This window comes from Rhipicephalus sanguineus, chromosome 1, assembly GCF_013339695.2.
Source record: "Rhipicephalus sanguineus isolate Rsan-2018 chromosome 1, BIME_Rsan_1.4, whole genome shotgun sequence".
NCBI classification, from domain to species: Eukaryota; Metazoa; Arthropoda; class Arachnida; order Ixodida; family Ixodidae; genus Rhipicephalus; species Rhipicephalus sanguineus.
Window position 1 is genome coordinate 313312557 of NC_051176.1, and position 25117 is coordinate 313337673.

At 45.6% G+C, this 25117-nt stretch overlaps 1 protein-coding gene and 1 long non-coding RNA gene across 2 annotated transcripts in view; both read right to left on the reverse strand.

The window, feature by feature from the left end:
- LOC119383530 (atrial natriuretic peptide-converting enzyme) overlaps nucleotides 1-6427 on the reverse strand; it is a 283080-nt gene extending 276653 nt beyond the window's left edge. The window contains exon 1 of the mRNA XM_049411982.1: nucleotides 6358-6427. Within this exon, the coding sequence (XP_049267939.1) occupies nucleotides 6358-6387 (30 nt within the window). The 5' untranslated portion in view covers nucleotides 6388-6427. The remainder of the gene's footprint in view (nucleotides 1-6357) is intronic.
- Nucleotides 1-25117, reverse strand: part of LOC125756919 (uncharacterized) — a 496701-nt gene that overhangs the window by 462895 nt on the left and 8689 nt on the right. The window lies entirely within an intron of this gene.

The window sequence follows — 25117 nt, forward strand, 5'->3', positions numbered from 1 at the left end:
AAAAAATCCAAGGCGACATTAAACTTGCGATCCGACGTTGTTATCATTCGATGCAAACCTCGGCAAAAGTGAAACTCCCACGAAACTGAACACTGCGCATTGCGATGCAGCCAGTGACTCAACAGGGCAGATGTAAATTTATGCTCTTCACACTGAGCTCATAATAAATTTAAAGCCGCACGACAAACTTGGCATCCAAGCTATTGAAAAGTTATCAATAGAAAACGCACGCGAAAGCGTGCTGGATGGTTGCTGACAGCTCCGAGTATACACGACTGCCGCAACGAATGTGCGTTTTACCAACACCACCTAGACTATTCACAAGGCCTGTTCATACCCCTCTCTCCAGACGGCATACGTCACGCTAGTTGTCTTACTGTCCAGTGGCCGAGGACGCGTCGCTCAGGTGTAGGTGTTGGTGACCCCGCGCACTTTTTTACCCCGAACGGCGGACAAGCCACGACAGGTTTGCCTTTCTTCGCTACCTGCTTCGCTGGTTAGACTGCGTTAGCCTTGGTGCTGCATCGCACTGCTCTGAGCCTTCGTCTGTTGCCACGTGTCTTATTTTATTGGTGTTGCATTTGTGAGTATGTGATTACACCTCGATCAGTGCGACATGGGACGTTGTTGTGTTTCCGGATGCCGCGGCAATTATGACAGTGGTCCGAAAGTGCGTGTTTTCGCATTTCCCAAGGATGAAGCTCCGAAGAAGTCTTGGATAAAAGCCATTCCGCGAAAGGATTTCACACCAAGCATACACTCCAAGGTGAGAAACTGCTGAAATTTGCTCTTTTACCGGCTCTATCGCATTACTGGTGTTCTTTCTCTGTTACTGCTGAACGGAGCGAGTATCGTGTGCGGTGATGGTAGTTTTGTCGCGCTTCAGGTAGGGCAGTGCGGTAAAATAGAGCAGAAATACTCAGGGTCGTGTCAAAGTTCCCATTAGCCCGTTTCGTAAAAAAGTAATTAAGTCTGTGTTATGCTTGGCGCAGGTCTGCGAACTCCACTTCCTCGAGGCTGACTTCATCAGAAAGCTGTCACATTTCGACGCAGCGTCGGGAAGGACTTTGCAGCAGCGTACTCGTTCTGAAGAGCAGGAACATAGATGTGGAAGCTAACACAATGAATGACAGCTTGTCAAGAGGAAGCTTAAAGCTTCCGCAGCCATGTACTGTGCACATGATGCTGGTGACAACGCTTGTTGTCGAAAAGCTCACACCAAGGGAGAAAATGCAAAGGCGTTCCTCGCGTCGAACAACCAACGAGGCATTGTCAGCTCCATTTCCACATCACTGCTAGGAGATGTTGAGCTAAAGACTTGCGAAAATGGCCATACCTCTGAGACTGTCGTGCGGCATGTAGTGCGTGTTGCAACAAATGTCGCTTTGAACAACTTTTGTAGACTTCGAAACGACACCATCCAAAGTTGCAACTTGATTCGTGGCTGCGCTAAAAACACGGACAACAGAAGAGACGTACACAGGACGTCTCGCCCGTCCTGTGTGCGTCTCTTCTGTTGTCCGTGTTTTTAGCGCAGCCATGAATCAAGTTACAAGCACCAACTGGCCCAAATGAAAGCATTACTGCACCATCCACAGCACCGCACAAAAAAATGCTGCTGACAGAAAAATCAAAACCTTGAACAAGGAATGAGGTAGGACGGTTTTAGCCTTTCGTCCTAGTAAAACCACTTCTACAAATGCATTTCTGATTCTTGTTACAGTTTGATGCCTGTAAGGTGTAAAGGCAAGCGTAAACAAATGCAGACCGCGCAGGAACAAAAAAAGAAACACCGGCTTTCAGTAAGTGCCCATAGCAGATATAACGAGAACGAGTGGAGACGACGGACGGCGTGCGTGCAGGTGGGCAACTAGCGTGACGTCACGCTTTCCCTGGAGGGGCCTTGTCAATAGTCTAGGTGGTGTTGGTTTTACCGGTAACATAATTACAGAACTCGCGCAGTCACCTCCCTACTCATGTCGAAGAAATGTGCCCGTTCAGCATCTGCACGCACGTAGCGCTCGCACAGACAGCATCGTCCTTGACGACCTGCTCGGTCCCGAAAAGGTGGTCGATCAACCGTCCTGCTCTGGTAAGATTCCCACCGTTAAAACGTTTTTTTTCCATCTCTGGGATCTTCCTAAACCTTCAGAGCAAGCGACACGTGAAGCTGCACGTGCACGGCGAGCAGAGAACAGCGCGTGCAGGGTGCCTGAACGTGCGGAGACAGCGCAGTCAAAAGGCTGGTGTGGGGACAGGAGCGACCGGTTTTCGCAAGAAAGGCGGCGAAACGCGTGCGACGCAGCGCCCCCTGGCCGAGCTTGGGAGGCCTATGGCGCTGATCGCGGGACGTGCACGCGCGCCCCGATCGCGTCTCGCCGGCAGCATTCTGTGACACTGACATCGTCCTATAATCACCAGGTTGGACCACCAGTGCGGAGGGACGTGGTGTGTCATGTGCGAGCCATCTTATGTTTTACGACCCAAGATGTTCTGCCCACAGCAGATAACTTCTCATCAACGTGGCTTGCTGTGGTCAAAATGTACTTTTGGGCTAGTTGGTTCATAATCGTAGTAGAACAGCGCCGGCGAAAACAACAGACCAGACGAGGAGAAGGACACGTAACACAAGGCGTTACGTGTCACACAAGGCGTTACTTGTGTTACGTGTCCTTCTCCTCGTCTGGTCTGTTGTTTTCGCCGGCGCTGTTCTACTACGATTGCTGTGGTCATCGAGTCTCTCTCATCATATGGTCTGTCCACGCCTCACCTGCTTGTACGTGGACGTTGTGAGCAAGTTAGAGATCGTCTGAGGGAAGACGAGTGAGTTGGGTATCCAGAAAGGTACCAGTGCTTCCTGCTGATCAGCAGATTCGCATTGCTCATCGCCTGCAATGCAGATTCCCCCGTATACAGCCAAACGATCTCGTCAGGAAAGGCCTTCCCGGTACGAAGCAGGTGTTATGGGACCGCGGTGCAGGCTGCAGTGCAGCAATGCCTTCTGAAGAGGCTCGATTACGCCAACGATGACGCTGTGCTGAAGTGTGCGACCGTTGCAAACGTCTTCGTGTATCATCCCAGGAGTCTTTAAAGAGTGGACGTCGCGAACAAGTGAGTCTGAGGGGAGATCATAAAGATCAGGGTGTTCGGAATAAAGAATAACCTAGCCAAGCTGCGTATTATTGCATTGCTTACTTAATAATTGTGGGGGTTTTAAGTCGCAAGACCAGGATATGATTATGAGGGACGCTGTAGTGGAAGGCTTCGGATACGGAAATTTCGATCTCCGGGGGTTCTTTAACGTGCACATATATCTAAATACAGGGGCCTCGAGCATTTCACCTCCATCGAAACGCGGCCGCCGCGCCCGGGGCTTGCTTACTGAGCGAACTCGCGGAACTACAGTTCATATTGCTCCTAAAAACTGCTAGCCTTCCTTCGTGTCATATTCGAATTTGTTGCTCTCTCATTCATTGCTTCGGCATTACGAGGCTTACTTTGGCTGTCTGCGTCAATCCTACTATTTCCATATTTACATTCCACTTGAGTTCACTGTTATGTCAAGGCGACGTTGCGGACAACAATAAAATAATCTGGGCGTGCCGGGAGCATACAGTAAAAAGAATTATGCTTACGACTTAGTGAAATAGCAAAATGAAGTTTTCATTATACTAATGAAAATTATAAGGAAACCTCTTATAAAGAAGGCGATTCGAGAAACATTATATGTGTTATGTTGGGGGTTCGGAGCCCCGCAGCACAGGAACCACACGAGACAGCGGCTAGCAGGAGACTGTTTTATTGCTTTCTTTTAGAAGCGGACGAGAGGAGGCAGAGGAAGTTACAGCGCGGGCAGAAGACGTAACACGATATGCAGGAGCTGGGGACGAGAGTCTGAGGAAGGCGCCATGCGCGTGAGCGCGTCGGGCAGCACCGGCAAGCGAGGCACAACCTCTGGAGTGGCCGTGCGTCGGTTGATGTGCGCGTACACGACAATATGTAATACCAAATACTGCGTTTGTCTCACGAGCGTCCCCATGAGCCGTTTTATTCTATTTTCCACATGCAATGAATTTTCTATTTTCTTACCTTAACAGGTAAGTTGACGACACTTATGCTTAAATGTCATAGCTATTAGTAGTGCCGCGTGTACGTATTCATCGTGATTGCGTGATACGGAACCACCTCTCATTTTGACTTTGTTTAAGACAAGCACAATTCTTCCATTGGTCACAGGTAAACTGAGCAGTGTAAATAGCGGCGGTATCGTATGACACTTTGTGCCCACTACAGTACGTCTGAAACATTTCTGTGCCGCACAAGTTCTCTCGTAGAAGAACATTGTTGAAAGCGTTAGCGAGTATGTCGCAAACGAATGCTTCACGCCAGCAGATGAGTGAAATATGAAAAGTTAGCGCAGCTTTAGGCCCCATCTGCATACATGTCGCTACCAGATTTGTTGATGCTGTCCAGTTGCGTAGCATGCATTTACTGACAAGGTGTCGCCACCGTGCGGAGGCTGCATTCTTGTAATTAGATGGGGCTGAAGAGAGCAGCGACTCCCGTCAATTACACGAGCGCTGCCAGCGCAGCGTAGCTGTCACGTTGAGCAGCAGCCACTCCAATAAATCGTTTCGGAATGAAACGCTCAGCAAGAAATAACTATGGAGATACTAACAGGCATTTCATACAAATGAAACAAACTTAGTCGCAGCTAAGAAATTTTTAAGCGAACATTTCTGTGGATAGGCCTTCGCTGCTACACTATATTATAGATCTATAATAAAGAATTTGCATGTGCATTGAAGTAGATTAAGATACAAATAGAAAGTAATGTATCCGATTCCAAAGTATCTTCGCCTTGCCCTCTGTTTGATGGGGTGATGCAACCAAGATAGGGAATCAAGGTAGGCGATCACTGGGGGCGGCCCTGCATTTCCACTGGCAAAGGTGGAGGTGCCTTAATATCTGCGTGTTTGCACATTGCTAGCCTCCTCGTTAGCTCAACTCGGACTGCCCTTAAACGCGTTGGTCTCGGCCTCCTTCCGCGATGCAATTTTTCGTCATGTTCCTGAAAAATCTCTATGGATTTTCTTTTAGCTTTCTGCTGATACCAATTCTTCACAAATTTTACTAACAAACGCTCTAAGCAGTCAGGTCGCAAGGCTGTCTGCAAAGCACGTGTCTCAGCAATACTGTCACACATGGTGAAGTGTTTAAATAAGGTCCCTGAGCTTAAAACAGACTATATGACCTCTCTTGAAATTTCGAGGGATATTTCGCTTGCAGGGTAAATTATTGATGTTGGCCGTTACAATTTTGTTTTTAAATAAATACCTGTAGCAACCTATGCAAGAAACTTAGTTGCATTTTGGGACCTCGACTGATGGCTTACATAGTTTACCTGCCTCTTGGTTTTAATATAACATTCTTCGCGCATCACAGTTAAGCTGCTCTGCTGGGTTATGCATGTCGTGTTTTAAGTGAATTTCCTACAGTATTACAAAAGGAAATTCAAGGGCCCAGTTTTCTTTGTTAGACGCAGCTGTAATGAAAACCAACAGGCGGCAAATTGTATTTTCGTCTACTTTAATCTCTTCACATTGATATCGCAAGTGCAGACTGCTAATAACGTCTCCTATCCTTTTCTTGGCTTCACATTGCAAGGGTAGCACCTTCATGGGGCGATTGCACACGCTGCTCCTAAATACGGAGTTTGCGTTCCTACTTTGCGCTGCCTGCAACAAACCGACCCACTTATTGCTTAGTCAGCATTTCATTGTAGTACACTAAGTGAATGCTGTATTTATGCACGAAAAATAACAAGAGGAGCGGTGGCTGTGCTCTCATACCGAAACACATGAATCACAAAACATAGTCTACGCTTACTGCCAGCAGAGCTACAGGTTGGTGTCCCTTCATGGTGAAAGTGGCGCAAACTGCCCGTCCGTGCTCAATGTCTTCTCTGGTGTCTACTTAGCGCTATTTTAACAATGAACAGCTAGCAAAATTCAACTTGAGAGTTGAAGAAGAATTTCGACAAAAATGCTTGCGTACTTTTTAATGTGTTACTCATTTGAAGACGCTGCTACCAATACATACACTAACATTAAAAATATCACGCGTCATTATTTACGTGAGCGATGAAGAAAGTATCGCCAGGCTGATTCCCTGCATAACTTTGCTGTAATGTTCGCTCCAAATGATGCGACATCTCAGGAGAGGATATCGCCGCTGGCATGCTTCAGACGAACTACAAATCGTGACCGCATTGCAAAGGTTCAGTTGCTACACGAAACGTCTGCCCTTTCGGTACATTGCCCCCAAGGCCAATGGATGGGACGCGTGGCAGCTCACCTTCGCGGCGGCGGTCCGAGAGGCTGCCATCCTCCTCGGCAGTTGGCGCTCGACTGGCTTCCTTCCGCCTTCCTCCGCGCAGTGTCGCTCCGGCACCTCTCCGTCGGGCATCATTTCTGGCATGCATTGCGCGCGCTCTGGCTGCTCAGGGCACCTGGCGTCTCCTTTCGTGGAATGTAGTGTAAGTAGATAAACTTGAAATGTTTTCCTACAACCCTTGCTTCGACCGACACCTAGCCAAATGGCAATATTGGTGATAGTGAAATTATTCCACCTGGTTACCGCATATATCGACACAATCGTTGCTCACGTGGTGGGGGAGTCGCAGTGATTGTTAAAGCTGCTATAAGTGTCACGCAACAGGTCATGGGAGCTTGTTACTAAAACGCCACAACAAATCAGTTGTCGTTTGTTAGTACATTGCGAAACATGATTGGGTTACGATCAATAACTATACAAGGTCAGGTAAACCATTTCATTCCGCAATGTCAGGAAGGAGTCGTTGAAGCGTTTAGTGGAGCCGTGAATTCGTTCAACACCGAGAAATACAGCTTTTGAATGAGGCATAAGCGAGAAATTTTTCGGCCAAGGGTGACTTGATGTTTGTAACTCTTAGCCGATAGTCGTAGTGGGATGTAATAAACCGGGATAAGCTGTTTTGGACGACTTCAGGCAGGTCAACAAGGTACGCTAAATAGGGATTCTATATTGCCGATGCGAATTCCAGTTTAATGTGGATAAACGTCCCATATGATAATTTACGGATCACAGGGCGCGATAATGATAGTTAAAACACGTCTTATGAATCCCAGGCATTGATTAGTTGCAGTGACCAGATTACGAATATGTTCTGACCGTGTAAGCTTGCTATTGATGACAACGCCGAGGTATGATTGAACCATCTCAATAGGAAGAGAATGCAGAGAGTGCTTCCGCGATACGCACATTTTTTACGTTTAGCTGCATGAGCCACTCAGTACACCACTTTTAAACTGTAGTGGGGTAAAAGCAACTGATCGTTCTTTCGTGCCGTGGCTGTGACGGAGAACAAAGCAAAACGCAGCCGGCAAAGATGGGCGAACTTGTGCCCAGTAAAACGTGGAGGACCCTCGAGCTTCGCCTTCAAGAGTACAATGCGGTAGCGTGATCGGGCCCCCTGCACATCGTCTTCAACCGCGCCGCAAGCAGAGAAAAGTTTGTGCGCCTAACATTGGCGGTTTCAGACTACCCCGGAAGTGCAGCTACGCCGTAATGCTTTGTCTTGCAATCTGTCCAAGTACCCACCACGCGTCCGTGAGGTGGCACGCGCACTTTGCAATGGATGGGCAGCTTTAAACTATCCACTTGTTGCGTAATCCACATCTTGTGACGCCTGGTGCGATTCTAAGATTCTGCCACGCAATATTGCATGTGACTCCTCCCAGTGCATGACATTCTTATAGCGTATCTTTTCTTCTCTTTACTGGCGTGGCTCCTTGGTAGAACACCTGCTTGCCACGCACAAGAACTGAGTTGAATTCTCACTCGGAGCGAACTTTTTTTTACTATTTATTCATTTGCAGCTATCTAGAATTTTCGCTCACGACCAACGACGCCGACGCCGACATTGGAATTTCTGTGAAACGAGCTCTTTAACGCTATCGTGTTAAAAGAAAGACCGCTCAAAATGCAGCGGTACCGGCAAGCTCAGACGTCGGTCGTCGGTAATCTGATCGGCGGCGAAATGCGTAAGCGTTTATAGTCTATTTTACGGATCGCTTTCGGTGCCGCCATGTAAGCTTTGTAGCTCGAGGAAATGAGCGAAGAGTGATACGGCGGACGTATACACACGAACACGGTTGGGTTCGACGCTTCGTGACCTCATCAGTAGGCCCTTTTCGCAGAAATGGCGCCCCAAGCGCCCTTCACGCGAACTACTACAAGCCGCCATGTTTAGGTCACCGTAGCAGACGACACGCTACGAGACTGCAACTGCTGGTGCGTGACGTTTCGCTGGCGCGGCAGCCAGATCGCGTGTTGTGAATCGTGCCGGAAACGTGTTGCTCCGCATGGTTCAAAAGACGTGTTCCTTTGTGTCACCAACGAGGCTACTGCGACGAGAACAAAAAAAGTAAGCCGCGGACATTTGAAAATTACCAACGTAAACAAATACACGTTCTGCACCTCGGCACAATACACTGTAAGAGTCGTGCAAGCGCTCCCTTACGGAAATATCATATATGGCACTTATATAAATTATATGTGACCATACATGAGTATATATGTCGGCATATGTGGCTACCGCTTACCATATATGAATGTAAATAGGGCCATATATGGCGCGACTGATTCATATATGGAGCCAAATACAGCCATGTACGGCGCGGCTGGTCCATATAAGGAGTCAAATCCAGCCATATATGGCACGTCCACACCATATATGACATCAAGTAGATCCGTACATGGGGATCCCCATATAAGGTGCTACCATATATGGAATGAACAACGTATATACAGGGTGTTTCAAGAAATGTGTCCTCAAATCGTCTAAAATCAGGAAAATGCGATATTTGCTCGCTGCCTTTACAATTGCTATTTCTGTAGCGGCAGGCATCTTAAGATGGTTAAAGGCATCATTTGGGACAGTAATTAAGAAAGTTAAATTATTAACTTTTTAATTAATGGAGTTAGGCGGTTGTGTCAAATGGGAGAATTGAAGTTCTTTATGCGAAGAACCCATCGCAGCTTTCAGATAAAGAAAAAGCGACCTCTATTAATTATTGCCGCGTAATGAAGTTCAACCAATTTCAACGGCGAAACCGAAACCGAAGCACCGATGAGCGCAACAAGCAGACGACCAGAATGACGTCACTGTTCAAGACAACGAGTACAGAGGTGTAGTTCTTCAGCGTTCGTTAATGTATGTGCGCCATGCGTGCTATAATAGCAAGCGCAGCCCGCACACCAGCACAACGAAGTCGGTTGATGCTCGACATAACGACGCTCACTCATTCTGGATGTCTCAGAAGAATATGGCAGTTGCGCTCTTCCGCGTTTCGGCTTCGGCTTCGCCGCTGCATTTGGTTCAATTTCATTACTTCGCAATTATTACTAGAGGCCGCTTTTTCGAAATATCAAAGCCGGAATGGGTTCTTCGCAAGAAGGACTTGAATTCACCCATTTGACTTAACCACCTACATCCGCTAATTAAAAAGTTAATTAATCTAACTTTCACAATTAGTGTCCCAAATGATGTCTTTAGCTATCTTAAGCTGCCATCGGCTACAAAAGAAGTAATTGTGAAAGCATCGAACAAATATCGCATCTTCCTGATTTTTGAGTATTTTCGGACACATTTCTTGAAACACCCTGTATAGCACCAGCCACTGACTTAAATGCGGATTGTCATATATGGCAAGCCGTACAGAAAAGTGGCCTAATTATTATCTCCACCAACAAGAGCATCAAGTGTAGATATTGTTTGTTGCAATGCAATAACAAAAGATAAAATGTTAAGGTTTAAGGTTCGTGGCAGTGCATGGTGCACTCGTGTAAAACTTGTACAATTTTTTCATGTACTTTTGGTTTTCAACAATAATTTGCAATTATTACGACGTCGTTCGCATATATACGAGAGCAGAAATGTTTCTAGAAGGGCATAATCCTGTCGGCACGTATAACACATGCAGGCCCCCAAACCTCGCTATTATGATTAACCAATCCGATATTATAGTTGTGGTATATAAAAAACGCCATGCGTTCAACTTGTTCTATTGTTCAAAGTAATGCATGGTTAAATAAATCGTAGTTTAAATGCAGTTTTTTAGCTTGCACCCCAGTGGGCAAAATTGCTTCAAAGGCGTGATGGCTGCATGCTACGCGCTTTATTTAACAAGATTTCTGTGAATATTGTTTACTCATATCTCCGATTCTCAGCTGCCATTTACCATGCGCAGTGCAATGTTTGAGAGAGTATTTTCGAAAACAAACAAAAATATGTCACTGCAATTTGCAGGCTTTATGCTGTGCTTCGACATTGAACTTGTGCTGATCTCTTGCAAAAATGAGCATTGCGTTTCATTTGGCTTCGTATAAAGTTCTCGACTGTGCAGATTGTCAACTTGCCGTGAATTTAATGAGTACACTCATAAAGAATTTATTTCATGTGAGATTTGAAGGCGTCAATTGAATCACATTTGATATATACTCAATAGGCGTACGTTAAGAAGGATGCAATTGAATCACACACGATACACATTTAATTGAACAAGTACTGAACACTCAAAATGCTGAAATTTTAAAATGAGAACCTTTACCGTTAAGTGGCCGAATTCACAAAATTTCTATTTTTTATGCGTCATTTCTTGGTCGGGATTGCTAATACGTGCCCCATCAGGATTGGCTTAAATATTACCTTGCGAATGCAATTATCATGAGACGTTTTTGTGAATAAAGAACTTGCATGAAGCATAAACTTCCACATTATGTTTACAGCCCTCCGTGGAACAGCCACGTATTACATAAAACTACATGGAAGGATATCCATTCAACACTAACAGTGTGGCGCATATCCTTGTGAACTATACGCGGAAAGCTGTGCACGCACATGCACAATTACACACTTGCGTGCAGCGGTTCATAGGCACCCGGACACGCACATTTGCTTCAATGGGGCCAAAGAATTTCTGCATGTGAGAGTAATATCATTTATTCAAGGTTTATTTCGTGCTTGTAGCACCATTGCACTCATTATTATTATTATTATTAATATTATTATTATTATTAGTCCCGCACCATGGCTCCCAGTCGGGATGCATGCTTGCTATGCTCCTGCCCGTTTTTCGGTAAGCAGCAGTTTTTCCGCTGTGAAAGTTGTTCTAAACGTGTTCATGCGAAGTGTGTAACCTGGCCTGATGAAGAGCTGCAACTTCTGAAGTCTGGATCGCGCTCATTTTGCTGCAATTTATGTGATCTGAGCAGTTCTTCTGGTAAGCCTAACGAAGACAGCTCGGCGGCGTGCAGCGATGAGCACTGCAGCTCTCAAACCGGTTCCCTCTCCACGTGTGCCCCTCCGGGTCGTGACCTCGCCGGGCTGCGCCGCCTCCTCCTCGACGCGTTGGAGGGAATCTCGTTCCTCAGCGACGAGGTATCCCAACTACGCGAAGAAAACGAGCGCCTCCGTAAGGATCATTCCCGCGGTGTTGAACAACAAGCCCGTGTGGTCGCCTCCCTACGTGCAGAGGTCCGCTTCCTGCGTGAGGAGCTGACGCGCCGCACGGCCGCCGTGTCAGTGAAGGCACCTGTGATCCCTCCAGAGCAGGTGACCGTTGGCCGATCTGTGACCTCCAAACAACCTGCGTACTCTGAACAACCTCTGTCCAAAATTCTTTCATCTTCGAATTCGCCGCCAGGTGACGTAGACACGTCCGAGCGTGTCAGTGTGATGCCTGCGACAGCCTCTTCTGCAGCGGTATCTGAGGGTGTAAGAAAGAAGAAACCCGCCTCGTTTGGAGCATTGAAGACATCCACTATATCCGTAGCTGACGGCCACAACGGCCACAACGGCCAAAGGCCATTTTTGTTACGAAGCTGAGCCCGGACACCACTGCTGCTGACATCAAAAAGCATATTGCTTCATTCGATATGTCTCCCATTTCCTGCCGGCGACTTCAAACAAGATTCCAGTCATATTCTTCATTCTATATCGAAGTTGACGAGGACACGCTACAACGCCTGAATGACCCTTCGATGTGGCCCCTCGGATGCCTCTTCAAGCCATTTCGTGGGGAGCTGCGCAATGACATGCTTCATCCCTCTGAGCTAGTGCCTGGAATCGAAAGTGCCGTGTAACGTAGACATATTCTACCAAAATGCCCGGGGTCTGCGTACCAAGACACTCGAGTTTTTCTCTAATGTTCTTTCGTCTTCTTTTCCTATTATCGCTATTTCTGAAACCTGGCTCGGCACTGAAATTCCCTCATCGGACTTTTTTCCCCCGACCTACACCACCTTCCGCCGTGACCGAGTTTTCAGTGAAACCAAACAGAAAGGCGGTGGCGTGCTGATTGCCATTGACAATTCACTGAAATCCGTTAGACGGAAAGACCTAGAAACTATCGAAGAATCGATCTGGCTAGAAATCAACCTTGAGCGCCGTGAAAAATTGTTGATTGGATGCTTCTATTTACCGCCCAGCATTTCCCCTGCCTCGTTTCATGATGTCATGTCTTCTATTGAACTTGTGATATCTTCTCATAGTGGGCACAGAATTATTGTTTTTGGGGATTTCTTTGCACCTGGAATTGACTGTAGCACGCTTACCTTTTCTCATTACAATCATTTCACAGAGAAAAAGTGCAGCCTGCTCTTGGACTTTCTGGCGTTTAATTCCCTAGTGCAACATAATTCAGTCGTCAATTCCAGTGGCAACGTCTTAGACCTGTGTGTGTCAAACGATCAACCCCTTGAAGTTTCCCGCTCCAACATCTCTCTTGTACGTCCGGACAAATTCCACCCACCACTTAACGTAAGATTATCTGCATCAGCCGAAACAACGAGCTACAGCAGTTACGTAAACAAATCTCCAAGATTTGCGTTCAAGCGAGGTGATTACACGGGCCTCTATCATCACTTGTCCACCGTTGAGTGGTCACAGGTTACTGACAAACCTAATGTTGATGACCAGGTTGATCGGTTTACGGAACTTGTACTGAGCAGCATGCTTAATTTTATTCCTCAGTATACACCTCACCAACGTAAATATCCCCACTGGTTCTCATCTGAACTTATCAGTGCACTGAAGCATAAAGATCACGCACACAGGAAATCTAAATGTTCTCCATCCAGCGAGTGGAAGGAAGAGTTCAGCTTTTTTCGAACTCTCTCTAAACGCCTATATAAACGGGATCATAGTTCGTACATTCAATTCTTAGAAAAAAGCGCCTCTGACAGGCCGGCTGAGTTTTGGAAGTATGTACGTAAACGGTCTAGCAAAAGCGGAGAGTCCTTCAGACTACTAGACTCAAATGGGGTAGAAGTCCATGCCGTCGCTGACTGTTTTGCCACACATTTTTCATCCGTTTATAAGGCCTCAGACTCCAGCACTGATATCAGACAACAGCCCAAGGCAGTTAGCTCATGCCAGTGCTTTGTCGCTGGATGAAAATCTTATCAGCGAATGCATTAAGCGCTTAAAACCATCCTTATCATGTGGCCCAGATGGCATCCCCTCCGCCATACTAAAAGCATATGGTACTATATTTGTCCCAGTACTGACTACGATATTTAATAACTGCCTGGACACTTCCACATTTCCTAGCATGTAGAAAACTGCTCGTGTTTTCCCAGTATTTAAGTCGGGCTCTAAGACAGATGTTTCTAATTATCGACCGATTTCTCTACTATGTGCCACATCAAAGATCTTTGAACTGGCTCTTCACAAAATATTGTCTTTTAGTGTGAAAAACTCATTGATTCCAAATCAACATGGTTTCCTTGCTGGCCGCTCAACTACCACAAATCTTGCTAGTTTCATGACGCAGATCTCCACACCTATTTCTCAGAGAGGACAGGTTGACGTAATCTACTGTGACCTGAGCAAGGCTTTTGACGTAGTCAGCCACACACTGATTATGGTTAAACTTGCGAACTTTGACGTTGACTTGTCGATTGTGAATCTCTTGCACAGCTATCTGCTCAATAGATCTTGTTATGTTGCCGTAAATGGCCAAACCTCTTCTTTGTGTAAAGTGACTAGTGGGGTCCCTCAAGGGTCGGTATTAGGCCCACTCCTATTTTTAATTTACGTTAATGATGTTTCTTTTGCCATTCGTAATTCTTCTTTCCTCTTGTATGCCGATGACATCAAGATATTTAAGGAAATTCATTCAGTTAACGAATGTCGCTTGCTGCAGTCAGATTTGTGTTCTTTTTCCGAATGGTGCAACGGCAATAACCTTTCTCTAAATACCTCAAAGACAAAATTCATATCTATCACTCGCAAAACATCTAGCGTGTCATTTCAATACTTTGTCAATTCTGTGCCGTTATGCAAGGTTTATGAAATCAGTGATCTTGGTGTTGTTGTTGACAGCGCGTTAAACTTTTCTTCTCACGTTAAGCGTGCTGCTATGCGGGGCCTTCGTTCTCTCGGATGTGTTTGTAGAATATCTCGAGAATTCAGGTCTCCCATGGCCCTACACAAATTGTACACGGCAATATGTCTTTCGCAACTTGAGTATGCGTCCGTGATATGGAATGGCATTGCTCAATCCAGCGGTAACACCATTGAACGAGTCCAGAAAAAATTCCTCAGCATATATAACCATCGCTTTGCTAAAAATGACTCTGGATCTCGTTCAAATACTGCTGAATCATTATCACTGCCATCACTTCACTGCCGACGAGATCGTTCTGATCTCTTATTTCTCTACAAGCTAGTCCACGGTATCATATCCTGCCCTGTACTTCTCAATTGTGTTAATTTTCGAATTCCGCGTAAGTTAACCAGAGAGAACAGACCGTTTCATGTACCCGCCTGCTTCTTCCAACACTCTACCGTTCACAGAGTACAAAGTCTTTATAATATTAATTTTCTTGACCTTGACGTTTTTCATAGTCCACAATCATTGTTTTTATCCGAGCTTTGCACTGTTTTGACATAGTATGGCACAATGTACAAAGTCTTCCCTTCTCCGTCTTTCCGCATAGTTGTATATGTGCAATCTAATTTTTTATTCCCCTTCAATATTTCTCATATTGTCTTATTTTACTCCTCCCCTTTTGTGTTCATTTCTCTTTGTCTACGTGTTTTTGCTCTTTTTATTTCTGAGGCCTGTCTGTATTGTATTGTTGATTTTTATTGTTTTTTTTTGCGTGCGCCTGCACAAAGACCTCACGGTTGTTCCTGGGCACGTTAAATAAATGATTGATTGATTGATTGATTATTATTATTATTATTATTATTATTATTATATTATTATTATTATTATTATTATTATTATTATTATTATTATTATTATTATTATTATAAATGCATGAGATGTAAGATAAAAATCCGGCTCGAACGCCTCGTGGTATCAGCGTACGCGAGACAGCGATGGCAGATTCCGCGAATGCCTCCCTCAAAGGTCATGCACCTTCGCTCTCCGCGGCCAGCGGGGACAACTTGAGCTCTATTGTCCCGAAACCCGCCTGACTAGTTAAGGGACTAAACACGCGCTATCCGCACACCCGCACCGCACACCCGCCCCGCACACACGGCCGAGAGCGGCCGCTCCTGTGATGTCACGAAGAGCGGTTCTAACTTTTCGCAGCCGCCCTGCCGGCTTGCCAGGCTCGCCTCTCATTGGCTGCTCGAAGGCGGCCCGGCGGCCGCCTTTACAGCAAACATGGCGCTTGCTCGAAGCGGGCGCGAGGCCTATCCCTGCAGCGATGGAAAAAACTGCTGATTTTATCGTTGTGGTCATCATAAGCGCTACACAACTCCCGCGGAGATGTTCATCGAAGGTAGCCAGCCCGTGTGCACTTCCTGGCCCCGTCAGTGCGTGCGATCGTCAACGGAACAAAGAAACGGACGCAGTGAAGAAAGTGTGTTGTGGTGATGCGAGTGTCGTTGTTTCGTGTGTTTCTTCGTACCGTCCGTCTTTCGAATGTAAACGCAAAGAATTTAGAGGATTTCCATCACGTAATCATGCACCGTGCTAAGCAAGATATGCGTTCAGTGCACGCCAAAGTGAAAAGTTCTCAATCCCAGGAACAAGTGTTCGCGTCGGGTGTGTTTTGTGTGTGCCGTTCGTCGCGGCAAATAGTAGTCGAGCCGAAGCTTCAGCAACGATAATACTGTCACGTGGTCGTGATGTCGACGAAGACAGCAGTCAGCACGTCCGAGATGAAACTGTTTATTTGGCCGAACTTGTGGCCGGGAAATTCAAAGTCAAACTACAGCAATACACTGGTAGCGGCGAACACAGCGTCGACCGTCGATCAACTGACTAGCGGTGAAGCGCGTCGGCATTTAAACATGTGCCGTCGAATATTCCAGCGTTATCGCTGGCTGTCGTGCAAATTCTAGAATAAGCTCGAGTGTGCGCGTCTTGCGCGCAATCTTAACAAAACGATCTACAATGATCGCGAAGGTTCTCGAACAATGAGGCGCGGTTCGCGCTGAGCGTTGCTGACAGTCTTTGTGGCCGAAAACCGAATACAGCAAAAGTGATAAAGAAACGCACGTGGCAATACGATCAGGGTGGGCAAGTTTTATTGCTCCGTCATTGTCGTCATTCGTAATGCGCAACGTCGTGCAAGTGTTGTGCTCGATGGTATGCGCTGTGGTGAAACTTCTGCGCAGCGTGTCACATCTGAGCAATTCTGTCCAGTGCTGTGAAGTGTGTTCAAGAAATGGAAACCGTGAAATATTTAGGAGCGCGGTGCTAAGTTTTCGATCTGTGTGGTTGCGTGAATGTTCCCTGAAGTGGAGGTTGCATACAAGCCATTATCGTGCTTGTAGTCTAACCCATTGAGACGAGCATTATGATCGACGTTCCATAAATGCGTGAAATTTACATAATTCAATGCCATGGTTCCGTAGACCAAATTTAAAGCAAGTGGAAGTGTTGCAATAAATTATGATGTACTTGAGAGCAGTTGTTATTGCAACAGAAATAATTATATCATTACTGCACAATTGGTCATGCTATATATCTTCGTAGACCGAGTCCAATGACCACTCAAGTTACATTCAATAAGGATTAAAAAAACAGATTTTGAAAGTCCTGCTAGAATGCCCAACGACCATCTCGTTAAACACATCACTGCCTTCACGAAAGCTAGTGCGTGTAGCAAAATGTTCTAAGCAGACGTAGACAAGAAGAATGCTTAATTTACCATTAGCTCAGTGTTCGTAGTCGATTCCTTGCCAGTAGTGCGCAGCAATTGAAAAAGTAAGCCTCTTTTCCAAAGGAGGACACCGTGTCGCAATAGGCTAAAATACTTTCCCATCGAATTGGATGAATACGACGATTCGTCGCTCTTGTCGGTGGTAGATGTTGTGTGGTTGACCAAAAGTAGCCGAAGGAACTTGTCAACAATCCTGCGTGCCGATCACCTGCCCTTGGCAGTTGTTGAGGTGTTCTGAGCAAATGAGAATAGGAGAACCTTCCAAGTAGGCATAACGATTAAATCCAGCACGGTGTGCAGGTTTGCATTAAGATGTTGCGCAGCTTTCTATAAAAGATCCTGAGCTATTCCACTCCGTGGAAGTGGATGACCAGCGAAGCTGTGTAGTGCACTGATTGATTTATTACATTTATTCATTTATACGTTTAATAATAATACTTTTAAATTCAGCATATGCTCCTTTAAAGCAATTCCACCTCAATTCGTGTGGGCAAGAAGTGCAGTGTGCAGGTTATTTATGTATGTTTATTTATGTACGCGGTTATCTGTTTGCTAGTTTATTTATTTGCTTTTTTCTGTTTATTTTTAATGGGCCAGTAGTGAGTAGTGCGGTTTGCCCGATTTCTGTGGCACATACCTGCTAGGGGCTTTCTGTTGACTAGGTAACTGTTCGCGGAGTTAGAGTAAGTTATTTCTTATGAATATCAGAATTGCAGTCATGTCAACCAACTTGCCTGGTGCGTCAGCTACCGTTTGCACTCAGTCTGGGAAGCCACAGCCGCTTTATCTAAAATTTGAATATAAGGCCAGTTGATGATAATTTTCTGTTCAGTATGCAAGTGTTCGTAAAGTAGCAGGTGGCTCACTTATCTACAGCCTTGCTGCAAAACACTTGGAGAATGCTTAGACTTCAACGTTTAGTGTGAAGTACGATAGCATGAGTAGGCCCCATTCACATTGGCTTCTCATTGGCTTGCCACGCTTCATTTTTCAGTGGACACCTGTGAAGGATAAAACGTCTGTGCACATTGTGGAATATAGGCCGTTTTAACTCTCCTAGGGTGCCAACTGCAATTACAGCTGCCGAGTACTTAGTACGTGTCTGTAAAGCAAAATGCACTCCTACATAGCTGCATTTTTGATGCTGTGGCTGTTGGTGATTATGATGAATTATGGCTGTGCGCTTTGTAATGGTCTGGCATCTCTAAACTACCCACTGGTTACACAGCTGACATAGTGTGATGTCTGCAACAGTTCTATGCTTCTATCACGCATTATTACATCTGTCATTCTGACTCCTCACCCAAGATGACAATTTTGTAGGGTCTTTTTCCAAAGCAGTTTCAAGCATGGGCGTGGCTCCGTTGTGAAATACTTTACTGCCACACAGAACGCTTGTGTTCGATAGCTGTTCAATCCCTCATGTTTATTCTTTGCATCCATTGAGATTTTTTTCGCTAATGGACAGCACTGCTGACATTGACATCACATTTTCTGCATCACGTGCGTCTCAACACTATGGTGTGAAAAACTTACAATGTTGCTTAGGAGTGCACGAAACCAGAATGCTAAGGTTCAGGTACTGAAGGCCACTCCTGTCTTAGTATTTCACAAATTCAAACAAAACGTTATTTTTATGGTAGTTGAAAGCAGCCAGGCAACACACCCATACTTGCTGATGAGCTTCACGAGATAATCGCTAATGTAGTGCAAGTCATAGTGTGTTCGTGATGGTGAGGCATTGCATTGCTGTTCCTTGGGCAATTCAGTTCATCAAGTACCTCCTAAGTACAGCCACTTCGCTATTCGGCATTCTTGACATCTGATGTGTGGAACTGCATCAAAGGTCTGCTTTTCTTGACAGTGTGGTCAAGGGCTGTTACGCCACTGGCATGAGGTGCATCATTGCCTTCACACATGGAGCTCAGTCCCCCGAAGACGGCCTCACTTGAATTGCTATTAAATTTTCTTGTCAAGACATATCGACACCCCTGCTTAGGAGGCACAGCGTCATCTGCACCATAAATATGATAGTGCGTAATAAAACATGAAATGCTTCGTCCAAAAAGCCATCCTCTCATGATATAAGCAAACACTCTTGGATGTTTTTCATGAAACAGCTCATTTTCCAGCCTGAGCAACCTTGCTGTTGTGAAATAGGTATCTAGCAGTCACACCCGCTACAAGTTATCGTAAATGTTTAACAGTTTTATTTTCTTCATAAAGCCAGTTGTAGAGCCTGCTTCCTCGAAGGTGCATGCAGCTGAGTTGCTATGGGAGCTAGCTTGCAGATGCTGCAATCACTTGTGAGAATACTTGTGTGGCTTGAAGCAAATTCATCTTCTCCAGATTTGACAGATAGACCTGCTTCAGCATCAAAATTTCTAGTAAGTTTTGCTGTTTTGTCCTTCTGGACCTCAGAATGTGTCAAGGGTCAAAACTAAAAAAACTGACTCTGTCGTCCCATGGCTGGCTCACAGTTGTGGACAATTAACAACTTTGCAGCTGAAATGCCGTTTTGTTTGCAAAGTACTTGTTGGTCACTATATGCACTACTATAAATCCACTCGACTCCACTGCTGCTACGAATTCTTTGACCCAGGCAAGCAGAACCTTCCCATTGAGTTGATGTCTTGTAAAGAAAACTATCGATCCACGAAGGAACCAGACCGACAGCCGTTCATTGTTCCAACTTCTTCTCCTTCTTCTTTTGCAGTGCTCACCTGCACGCATTCATTACTTCATCTTTTCCTACATAATCCCGCCCCCCAGTAGAGCTGCACAACTCGAGCTTATAGAATTTGTGTGCAGGTAGTCTTAAAAACTTGCTTCTTGGGCTTTTACTCGGCGTGCTCGAATTATGCCATCTTGACCAGGGTAAACGCCTACGATTCGCCCTAAGGACCACATGTCAAAGTGCGAAGCTCCTTGATCACCAAATCGCCCTGACCAGACTGCTATTAGGATATGCTGGGCAAAGGTGAAGTGCCCGTAATAGGTACTCCTTCTTCCACCGGATCCACTGGTGGTGTACCAGCTTCTGACAGTATCTCAGCTTCTTGCTGTCACGTCGAGTAGCCTGAGCACTTCGAGCTTCGTAGTCGCTGGTTCACTGTGGAGAAGCCAGTGATGAACGTTTAGTGTCTGTATACGTGCAGGTCAGTGGTATTGAGTTAAAAACTGCATCTTCCGCCAACAGTGAAATCTCAGTTTGTTCACTTTCGAGTTTGCACTTTCCCAGCACCTTGCTAATGATGACTTGTGTTAGATGTAAAACTATGATTCGGGAGACGTTAGGGAAAGACTGGCAAGAAGAACGGTTACTTTAAAAGAACAACATTTATTTAGATAAAGTAAAGAAAACTGCTGGAGAGACAAGAATACGGCGTCTCTCCAGTTGCACAGCCGTCCCTCTTCTGCCTTCTCCCGGGGCCCGCGCACAGTCGCACACCCGTGCTCACCACAGGGGGTCCACTTTGGTGTCACGTTACAGCTCCGGCCACCGGTCGGCTCGGCTCGCACATGGATGGATGGATGGATGCTATGAGCGTCCCCTTTATAACGGGGCGGTGACAAGTGTGCCACCATGCTCGAAAAAAAAACCTTTACTCTTTTTTTTTTGCGTTGGCCTAGTGTCTTTACTTCAATTAAAACTATTTTACTCCAGAAGAAAAAAAACCTTAAGTTTTCAGCTCCGTTCTGTGCCCTTTACGGCAGATTGTCCTTATTTTTTTTCCCCAATATTTATTTTTGTCCTTTCTCTCTAGTTTTCTGCCACCAATACTCTAACCGTCTCTTACTTATTTCAATCGCGGGTGTGTTCAGCTTTCCATTGTCTCTAAAACCCAAGGCGTCATGTAGGCTCGTGCCCAAACGCACACCTGGGTGGATGTCTCCACATTCAATCAGAACATGCTCCGCCGTTTCCTGATCTTCCCCGCAGCACGTGCATTGTTCTTCTTCTTTACCGAATCTCGCTTTATAACTACCCGTTCTAAGGCAACTCGATCTCGCTTCAAACAGTAAAGCGCTTCCCATTGAATTGTCGTAAAATGCCTCCCTCCTTATTTCATTTTTGCCCTTTTGGTAGTTACTCAAAGCCGGTTTTTTCTCCATAGCTGCCATCCAGTAAATCCTCTCCGCCTCTCTGACTTTTCGCTTAACGCTCTTTGTTGACATACTGCTTTCACTACCAGCCGTATATTTACTAGTGAGCCTCCTAGTTCTTTTTCTCCACTGTGTGTCCACGCTCTTCCTATACAAGTAACGGAACGCCTTCTCTGCCCACCTACTCTCCTTCATATTCCTTAGCCTTTCTTCGAACCTTATTTTGCTCTGAGCCTCCCTCGCCTCAAAACCTGCCCATCCCATATCGACCTTTACGGCCTCATTTGTCGTCTTCCCGTGAGCACCCAACGCGAGGCGTCCCACAGTCCTTAGATTTATATCCATTCCCGATTGCACCTCTGCCCTCATGCACACAACTGAGTTCCCAAAAGTAAGCCCTGGAACCATTACACCTTTCCACAGACCTCGAAGCACCTCGTACCTATTGCATCCCCACAATGCTCTGTGCTTCATTATTGCAGCATTCCTCTTTCCTTTTGCTGTTGAGGCTTTTTCCTGTACCTCCATGTACCTGTCACCCTCATTTATCCATACTCCGAGGTACTTGTATTCGCTCACCCTCGGTATTTCTTGGCCCTGTATTGACACCGCCTGATCACAAGGGTCATTGAATACCATCAATCCACATTTTGTTACACTAAATCCTAGTCCTAGAGCTTCCCCTTCCCTTCCGCATATATCCGCCAGCTGCTGTATATCCTCTCGACTGTCAGCAAATAAGACAATATCGTCAGCATAAAATAATCCTGGAAGCTTCTGCTCAATCATCACGCCGCCCTGTTTGTGTGAAAGATTAAAACCAAAGTTGCTACCTTCTAGCGCTTTTTCCATATTCACCATGTACAGCATGAATAACAGCGGGGACAAAGGACATCCCTGTCTCAGCCCCTTGCTCATCTCAACGTTCTCTTTGCTACTCATTCCTTCCCATTCTATGCAAACTGTATTTTCTCGGTATATCTCCCTCAAAAGCTGTATACAGTCGTCGCCTATGCCCATTTCTTTCAATATATCCCACAAAATTTCCTGATTAACGTTGTTGTACGCCCCAGTGATGTCTAGAAAAGCCATGTACAAGGGCCTCCTTTCTATTTTAGATATTTCTATACACTGAGTGAGAACAAACAGGTTATCGTCTAACCGCCTGTCGACTCGAAATCCATTCTGGAGTTGTCCCAAAATATCGTTGTGTTCTGCCCACTTTTCTATTTTCATTTTTACTGCTTGCATCGCCAACCTGTATAGTACCGATGTAATGGTTAGTGGTCTATACGAGCGAACGTTATCCTTTTCTCCCTTGCCTTTATAGATCAAGTTCATTCTACCTTTTCGCCAACTATCCGGTATTTGCCTGTCCTTTAAGCATTTTTCTACAGCTTTCAGCAGTGCTTCTTTAGTGCTATTTCCTAGTTCGTTAATGAGGCTAACGGGAATCCCATCTAAACCCGCGGCAGTGCGCTTTGGAATTTTTCCTTCAGCCTTTTTCCAATTGAAATTCTCCAGCACTAGCTCTTGCTCGGTTGCTCTCTCCGCCACACTTTTACTCACCGGGGAAATCCCCTGGACGCTCTTTTTAAACGAATCGGCTGTTACCTTTCGAATGTAACCTAGCGCTTCGTACCCTTCCAATTTATTTCCTCCTTCATCTAGAATATGTTGTTGCGTTGTGACAGACTTCCTACCTAGCGCCTTTATGTGGCTCCAAAATATCCTAGGCGCGGCCTCCTTTTTTTCGTGAATCTCTGTCACCCAGCGTTCACTTTCGCCTTTAATTTTTGCCTCGACCAATTTCTGTACAATGGATTTTTTCTCTAGATATATTTCCCATATTTCGTTTACTTCGCTTGTCCTTTTTTGCCCTTCTATGATTCCGTGATGCTTCACGCCGCTTCTCGATCGCTTCCCGGATTTCCCTGTTCCACCAACTTTTTGGCTTCCTCTTTCCTTTCCAGCAAATAGTTTTCTTCTCTCTCCCTATCTCTTTCGTCATTAGATCTAATAGCTCACTGTACTCCCAGTCCTTTCCTGCTATTTTGCCTACTTCTTCCTCGACTCTTGTGGCTATATTTATTATTTGTTTGTCATTTAAATACGAGGTGCCAGACTTTGACTCTATGCTCTCATTTCCAGTTTTATATCCCATTTGTAATGTTATTCGTTTATGATCACTACCCAAGCTTTTAATCCCTTCCTCGTCTATTCTCATTTCTCTCAGTTTGTGATAAATTCCTTCAGACATGAGACAATAATCAATACTTGACTGTTTGTTTCCGACTTCCCACGTGATCTGGCCGTCACATTTAGGCCCCGTGTTAACTATCTCCACACTATGTTGCTCGCAGAGATCTAGTAATAACTTCCCATTGGTGTCTGAATATCCGTCAAGGTCGTGTATGTGGGCATTCATGTCCCCTACAAGGATGATTTCAGGCCCATTACCAAATTCCTTAAAGGGACCCTCTAACACTTTTCCTGACCTCATTGTTTTACAGTTTTTACTTTCGGGTTGCGTAAACTGGAGGCTGAAGAGATTAGTGCAGCAAGAACGGCAGCGGTAGGGGCACGCAGTCCGAAGTTATTCAGCCTAGAACACTCAAAATACAATAAAACGGAGACCTACCCTCAACTCGATTCTCGCGGGGTCACCTGACCACGTTTCACTCGCCATGTGACGTCTGATGGCGCCCCAATGAAATGAACTGAAAGATCCTACGTACGGGAAGCTTGCATACAATGTTGGCCGGTCTTTCCAACGTATTGATGACGCCGTTGCGATAGTGACAAACAATGTGGTGCATTAAGAGTGAACTGCGCGTCCGAAACGAGGCAGATCGTGAACACCTCTATCATGTTTTCTAGTTTTAGTCGTGTTTCTTGTCGCGACGGCGTCTATATCAACGCTGTTACATTTTTTTCCCTTCAGTTTCTACAAACAACGGCGCCTGGAGCGTCCCGAGCGCGTTTCCCTCCAGTGCCGTGGCGTTCGGCGCATTCTTTGCCGGGCGCTGCAGTTTTAAAGCTGAAATGTCTAAGATCGTCTGTCTAGTTGGTGTTCAGTGAAAAAAGCATGCTTAAGAGAAACTAAACCCAACAATTACCTCTTTTGTGATGCAACGCCGCTATTACTTCTAACGTTAAATTTATCCAATCATAGGCCAGCGCTCATCTTCGTCATTTCCGCCCGCAATAGTTCTGGCGAGCGCCACTACGCGTTGATGCGGTCAGCAGCGATGAAAAAAAGTGTTGGAGGGCCCCTTTAATATCCTCACTCATGCAATCCACTATCTCCTGATTCTTTTCTCTGCAGTTATTTCCCGTCCACAAGTAGGCAACCCCTAGCCACGTTTTCTTTCCACCTACTGTGCCCAAAACCCAGAGGTGCTCTCAACACGTCTGTTTCACTCTAACCCATTTGGCGCCGCGGTGAATTAGCATTCCTACACCCCCACCTTTCCTTTCTGATATGATCCTGTTGCACCCTTCCCAAACATAATTTTCAATATGTGGTGGCTCTTCCAAGTCTCTAAGGTGTGTTTCTGTAACCGCATAAACGCCTATCTGTTCTTTGTTTAACTGCTCCTCAATCTCTAACCATTTTGCCTTTTTTCTGACACCCTGCATGTTTATGTAACTCATTGCAACACGCGCCTTATCCCTTTTTCTTTTACCTTTTTCTGGTTTTTCCCAATACTACCTGTCAAAGAGTCCTGGTTGTTTTCCCTGTTACTAGCTACCCCGGACTCCGAGGGGCCCGCGT